Source organism: Grammomys surdaster, unplaced genomic scaffold, assembly GCF_004785775.1.
Source record: "Grammomys surdaster isolate TR1022 unplaced genomic scaffold, NIH_TR_1.0 324, whole genome shotgun sequence".
Lineage (NCBI taxonomy): Eukaryota > Metazoa > Chordata > Mammalia > Rodentia > Muridae > Grammomys > Grammomys surdaster.
The window spans coordinates 238,482-245,937 of NW_021604743.1; the positions used below are offsets into that span (position 1 = coordinate 238,482).

The 7,456-nt window shown below is 44.7% G+C and overlaps 1 protein-coding gene across 1 annotated transcript in view; it reads right to left on the reverse strand.

Annotated features, from left to right (window-relative positions):
- The window catches only part of Dnajc27 (DnaJ heat shock protein family (Hsp40) member C27), a 23,499-nt gene extending 16,529 nt beyond the window's left edge, over positions 1–6,970 (reverse strand). The window contains exons 1-3 of the mRNA XM_028778090.1: positions 6,879–6,970; positions 3,650–3,732; positions 252–321 (exon numbers count right to left, since the gene is read on the reverse strand). Coding sequence (XP_028633923.1) covers positions 252–321; positions 3,650–3,732; positions 6,879–6,965 — 240 coding nt within the window. The 5' untranslated portion in view covers positions 6,966–6,970. The remainder of the gene's footprint in view (positions 1–251; positions 322–3,649; positions 3,733–6,878) is intronic.
- Positions 6,971–7,456: the final 486 nt, after the last annotated feature.

Sequence of the window (7,456 nt, forward strand, 5' to 3'; positions counted from 1 at the left end):
TTCAGTTCAGTTCAGTTCAGTTCAGTTCAGTTCAGTTCAGTTCAGTTTAGTTTTTTGAGACAGGGTTCCTCTGTAGCACTGGCTGGCCAGAACTCTCTCTATAGACCAAGCTGTTCTCAAACTCACAGAGCTCCATCTGCCTCTGCTTCTGCCTCTGCGTCCTGAGGACCAGGATAACAGTGCTCACCACTGCCCAGCTTTTTTGTTTTTGTTTGCTGGTGGATTTGAGTTTTCTGAAAAGGCTTTCTTACCTCAAAGAAGAAGGGATGTCCAGCCATGTCAAAGATGTTAACTTTGATTTCTCTGTCTCTCACTTGGACCCTGAAATATTCAGATGGAAACAATCTCAAAGGTTGTGTTTCTGCACTGACATTTAAGGATTTTAAAAGGAAGCAGGAGTGACATTTCCAGAGGTTTCGGCATCCTCTTCTTGACTCCAGATAATCCTTACAACAGGAGTCGGCAAGTTGGCCAACAAACCCACCTCCTTGTTTGGAACACTTAATCCTTGAGTAAGCACCATCTTCCACCTCGGATACTTCAGTGCACAACCCTGAACCAACAAATTGCCCCCACTTACAAAAGGATCATCCAGCTGAGCTTGTCATGAGGGTAGGGGTCATAAGACCCTCATCTGAGTTTCTAGCTACTCTCTGACACCTGTTTGTATATAACTCTGACTTAGGGGAAGCCCTCATCCCAGATGGGTAAAGACTTTCTGGTGCCAACTTTTTGCAAGAGGAGCACCTACACCATGTGTAAGCCCTCACCTATGTAAGCAAAAGACACTGGTTGGTTCCCTAGGTAGAATCTTGCTTTAGTTAGTCATGGAGACCTTGAGAGGAGGGATAAACATTCTTTACGTCTTCCTTTGGAAGGAATTTCAGAATACTCATCATGAGATAATCACATTTTTAAAAATTAGTAATAAACAGAATAGCCTATTGAATAAGTCCAATTCACCCTGTCTCAACAAACAAACAAACGAATCACAATTCTGTGGCATTATATAGCAATTTCCATCTGTTAGATAAGCTGTGAGCACAGCTGCCTTGAACAGAATGCCCACCACATCACTGACGAACTCCTATGCTCTGAAGTACAAAACAGGAAAGAAAAGGGTAGAAAGAAATGTGGGTTTCAAATGAAGAGCTTTGTAACTCTCAGTCAAGAGCTACAAAGTCCATACGTTAAATTGTGCAAAAACATCTCCTGCTGCTTTCAATTAAAAATGGTGATAGAATTTATATGGAACTCTTGGGTTCTACTTTGCCACGGATTTGAACTACTTTAATGCAATCTAGGACATATGCAAACTCGACCCTGCTCTTCATACTACTGACATTCTGCTTTAGATATACCTCACCCATTTTATCTACCTTCTTAAATATTGCCTTCATATTCTGATATGAAAATTTTCACCTCTAAGTATATCACTATTTATTGAGCAGGGAGAAGCACTGTACCAGGCCCTTGGAGAAAACATATAAAATCCCTTTTTACAGGACTTATTTTGGATGCAGGACATAAAGAACTAAACTTTGACTGACCAGGAAATTTCCTCCCTGCTGGTCACCTTACATAGTACCAGAAGATGGTATGCAGGATGCTGGGGAAGAAAAGAGATCATGATCTCCCTCAGTGGTGGAACCTACATGCGACAGTGCAAACCTGCCTGGCAAGATACATCCATTGGTGTAACCGTGGCATGGCAGGTATGAGGTGTGGTGGTTTGAATAGAAATGGCCCCAGAGATTCATGTGTTTGAATGCTTAGCCCTAGGGAGTGACATTATTAGGAGGTGTGGCCTCATTGGAGGTGTGGCCTTATTAAATGAGGTATGTCACTGTGGAAGTGGGCTTTGAGGTCTTAAATGCTCAAGCTATACCCAGTGTGAAACACATCCAGTCTCCTGGCTGCCTTCAGATCAAGATGTAGAACTCTCGGCTCCTCCAGCACCATGTCTGCCTGTACACCGCCACACTTCTTGCCATGATGATAATGGACTAAACCTCTGAACCTGTAACCCAATGAAATGTTTGCCTTTATAAGAGTTGCCTTGGTCATGGTGTCTCTTCACAGTAATAAAACTCTAAGACATGAAGGTAATCAACCACTTTAGGATTATGTATGAAAGCCTGGAAAGATACATACAAGAGAGGAACTCTTGTTTTTGTTTTGCTCAATGTCATTCTGTCAAACTGCCTTCTCAATATTTATGTTTAGACCCATAGATTTGTGTTGCTCTCAACTTTGGTCAGAGAAGCTTCTGCAATGTGTAATTAACCAGAAACGTAAAACTGGTCAAAGTATCAAGTATAAATAACTATGAATGCTTAATTACGGTTAGATCATCTCTATCAGCCTTGACCAAGACAGTTCAGGGAACACCAAGCAAGAGGTGACAGAAAGAATGAAGGAGCTGACGGGGGGGGGGGGGGGGTGGCAGAGAAAGTTGTGAACTACTGGCTCTGGTTATGGCAGGGCTGCTGTACACATCAACTCACAAAACCTGGGGTTACCTGGACAAGACCAGATCAAGCCAGTCAAAATTCTAGCACTGATAAAGGACCCTTGGGGCCTCATCCTTGGTGGAAGACCTGCTGGCAGTTGGAGGCTGCTGAGGGAAGGAGAGTATCTTTTGGGAGAGTGGCTACTGGTAGGTTGTCCATGCGAGTGGATAGCCTCACACACATGTAGAGATGGAGGTAATGGCGGGTGGGTAGAATCCAAATAAATTATACAAATGCATAAAACTTTCAAAGAAAGAACAAAAATATTAGCAAAAAAGATACCCCTTTCTCAAAGTCAAGGATATTAAACATATACAAATAATACACACCGTAGCAAGCACCACAGACAATACAGAAAATTCTAGCGTGTGTCACATACAAAGGTCCTCACTGATAAAGAGGTGCTCAGAGGCTAAAGGCGTGAAAGTCCGTGTAAGTCTGTGTTTAAGAAATGTACTCTTACTGACTGCTCTTCCAGAGGTCCTGAGTTCAAATCCCAGCAACCACATGGTGGCTCACAACCATCCGTAATGAGATTGGATGCCCTCTTCTGGTGTGTCTGAAGACAGCTACAGTGTACTCGTCAATAAAATAAATACATAAACCTTTAAAAAAAAAGAAAGAAAGAAAGAAAGAAAGAAATGTGCTCTTTGTCCTGACTTTGGTGCTGCTTTTCTTGGTGCCTTCTCTCTCCAACCATTCCTGACTGAAACAAATTCCCACTTATCCCCCACTTCACTATCCTCAGGTCTACATACTGGATTCCAACAGGCTATTAAGATCATAAGCCAACAAAAGAAAAAACAGCCTAAAAACACACCTGCTGGTCAGACCTGCTTGCACAGACGTCTGTCCTAAGATGCTCCAGCTGCCAGTCAGGCTTTGTGTTGGCCTGTTCATTGCTGCCAAGCCTACATCTAAAACCAGGTCTGGCCTGGCAAGCACCTAACACGCCGGCTGGCCGATAGGATGGCACCACATATCTGAAAAAGTCTCTTAGACCTGTCTTCTCTGATTTATCTTCAACGCCTCTACATCAGTGTAAGCCATGCACACGCTCTGATGCAGATGCAGGCTATCTTAGGCCACAGTCTGAGCATCTGTGGAATGCACAGGCCAGAGGAACAAGTACTTACTTTGTGACTCCATAGTCAATCCCGATGGTTGCCAGGTATTTAGATACAAATCTCTTCTCACAGTACCGCTTTATAATGCAGCTCTAGAAAGTCAAACGTGCACGCGGTTAGTGATACACACTGGAAAGCTCTCGGAAATAAGCACATTTCTTTGCTAGGGTTTCCTCAGTCACCCCAGTGAAAATGGAAGAGTTTTCAAAAGCAACAACTGGCTGACGTGGCAGTGGATGCCCAGAGAAACAGAAGGACCAAGAGATTGAAGCCAGACTCAACCACATGAGGCCCTGCCTCAAAACTAAAACAAACCTCCAAAAGGCAAGAACAAAAACTATAACGTACCTGAAACAAGCATAAAAAGTGATGGCTTTACTTCTTTGGTTTAAGAGGGTTCCTGGCTGACCTGGAACTTGCTATGTAGATCAGGCTAGCCTTAAACATGTCTCTGCCTCCCTAGTACTAGGATTAAAAGCACATGCCACCAAACAGGCCACAAGTGATGACTTAAAAGAAGAAAACCTAACTCTCACCTTCATACTAAACATGGACATGTTTTCAGTTGTATTGCCCATCGCTGTGACCTTGTCTTCTGAGATCTCTCCCAGCCTTACGCAGTCAACACCATTCGTCTCCACATCTAGCCTCACTCCCTCCCAGATGCACAGGTCTAAGCACTACTGGATGGTGTCTACTCAAACATCCTGCCGTCATCTAAGTCAACATGTCCCCAAATGAGCTGAGGACACACGACAGTAGTCGGTCTTACCTACGTCTGTTAATCAAGCCATGATTGCCCCAGTGAAAAAGGATCAAAATATTAGATTTGATTCAGGGCCTAAGTCCTCAAGTCTACATTGTAATTATCTTTAGTGCCAATATCCAAAAGCAAAAACCCACATGAATAAAATATATTACATCTACATAATAGAATATATTTCTATGATATGAAGAACACACTGATATATCTGATATATGCCACAGCAAAGATGCACCTTATACAAATTATACTAATTATAAGTAAAAGAAGCCTGTAGTAAAAGATCATGTAGTATATGGATCCATTTACATGAAATAGCCAAAAGAGGCAAATCCATAGAGGCAGGAAGTGGGTTAATGGTTAGGGGAAATAGGGAGAGCCTGTTAATTGCTGGGGTTTTTTTCCCCTCCAGGGGATGATGAAAATATTCTACAATTGATCATGGTAATGGTTTCATAACTCTGAATGAAATGAAAATCAGTGAACTCTATTTTTTAAACAAGTGAACTCTACGTGAATTCTGTCACATGAAGGCTTTTACTTTAAATTTTTTATTTCATTTTTAACTGTGTTTATGTGTATGTCTGTAGATATATGCACATGTGAATGCAGGTGCCAGTAGAATACAGTAGAGGGTATCAAATACCCTAGAGAGAGATACAGGCAGTGGTGAGCCGCCCAATCGGGTGCAGTTGTTGGGAACTGAACCCTGGCCCTCTGCAAGAGTGGCAAGTGCTTCTAACTGCTGGGCTATTTAATTCAAGACATTTTAAGGTTTTCAATCTTTGGGGATGAAAAAAGAGTTATTTCTAATAGTTTTCCCTCCAATTTGTGTGTGTGTGTGTGTATGCGTGCGTGTGCACGTGCGCACAAACCTTGTATCAGAGGACAACTTTTAGAAACCAGTTCTCTCCTTCTACCATGGGTTCTGGGACTGAACTCACTAGGCTTACACAGTATGGGCTTTTCCACCAGCTCACTCGAAACGCCAAGGGTTTATTCCTTTCTCTGTGAGCAACTTGAGACTTCTCCGTGCCCCTCGTCCTTATTCAATTCAGCATCTTGCACTGACAGTCAGTGCACCCCAAAATCCCATGCCAGTTTTCAGGGTCTCCTGAAATTACCTAACACGCTCATTCCGACCTTGTGTCTCTTTTAAATACTATGATAATTTTGATAGCATATTTAAAAATGGTTGTGAATAAAATAGTGGCAATAGTTTCATTTAGTGTATTAAGCACATTTTTCAAAGCTGTCCAACATGTATCTATTTAGAAAGCCAAAAATTTAGGTGAAAACGGGAATGTTAATTAAGTGCAGGGGATCACTCTTCAGTGGCTACCCATCTTTCTTTTTGAGACAAGGTCTCTCCTGGGACCTGAGGCCTGCTGATTAGGCTAGGCTACTTGGTCAGTGGGTCCAGGGATCCAACAGTCTGGGCTTGCCTAGCTCTGGAATTTAAAGCTTTTTGCAGGGGTTTTGGGTAAAAGAACTGCTCTCCATGCTTGCAACTCCCTTTGCTTTTTAAAAAAAGAGTCGTAAATGTTAATCTTCAGCGAACGCTTTTAACACATACATGAAGGCACATAAGTAGAAATAGTAAACATCAATAAATATGTGCTGAGCAGCCTCTAGCCCAGGGCACTGGTTACATAGTATGTAAACTCTCCCGTTAGAGGTCTTCTGCATTGGGTTTAGGGAAGTCTCCGCTTCTGATCCCTTCCCTGTCACTGTCTGTCGACCTTGGGAATTCTTAACCAACAGTTTCCGCACGTTAAGGGAAGAAAACGAGTAACAGGCATCTAAACTCATTTAGGAAAGGCCTTGGGTCACTCTTCCCTTCCCATCTGAGAGGAAGTTTAATAGCTAATAAGCAGCAGACGGAACACACAGAAAGATATTACTTTTTTTAGGAAAAAAAAAAAGACTTTTCCGAGAAAAATGGACGTGACAGTATGAGAAATTAAAGCAAAAACGCAGGCTCCTGGGCGGCCAGTGCACGTCCCCTGAAACACACTGGGTTGTTATGCTCTGGTGATGGGAATATAGCCTCCTAGGTTGTTCAGGGCTACAGTTTTCGGAATCTAACACCTCACTGGCACCTCTTTAAACAGAAAGGCTGGCAACAATTCTCCCTAACCCGCAGGTCCTGGACCCCTCTTCCGGAAAACAGATTTGGTATACAAACTGATCCTCGGACATTGGAACCTAGGCCTCCTTACTACCTTCAAATTACAATCAAAGATCAGAGGCCACTCCAGACACCTTCTTAGGGACAGTGACGTCAGTAAAGAGCCAGCAACGCAAAGGTCAAAAAAGGTCAAGATAGTTTTCCTCTGGTGGATACCAGCCCCCGTGAGCAAAGCGGACAGAGAGAGGGTGGAGCTTCAGGTTGTTGAGTGGCGGCTCTGCTAGCCAATGGGTACGTCGCTCTGGCACGCGGAGGTCCTGCCCCTCGCAGCACGCGGTACTCACTTTCCCCACTTCGGCGTTGCCCATGGAGATGACTTTGATGCGGAGGGACTTGGCGGGCTCCTTCCGCTTCGGCACGTTGGGCTCCATCGCCCTCGCTCTGCCGGGACTGCGGGTTCTGGTGTCTTTATGCACCCAGGCCCGTCCCTCAGGCCTCCTCGCCCAATGACGGAGCCGCTGCGCTCGTCACCACCCCGGTTCCAGGGCTCGCCATCCCCACCACTGCCTGTCCGGGGACGGACGCGGGCGGTTGGGAAGCGGCGAGCTGCGGAGGGCTTGCGGAGTCTCGCGATGACAGCGCGCCGTGACGTCATTGCGGGACCCGGGAGGACTGGGGCTTGGGGTCCTGGTGGGCCAGTGCGGTCCGGGCGCAGGCGATTAAGGTTTCTTTGCCTGGCTCCAGGATTGGTCTGTATTTGGTGGCAGAAGTAGAGTGGCTGTCACGGGCAGTTTTTGAAATATAGTGTAAGGCCCAGTCATGCCAAAGGCTTTTTTTTTCTGGGATCTTCGCCGATGGGGGTGCCCCTGCTGCCATCCTCCTCTCTATCAATACAGTGACCCCTCGGTTTCTGCAGGGGACT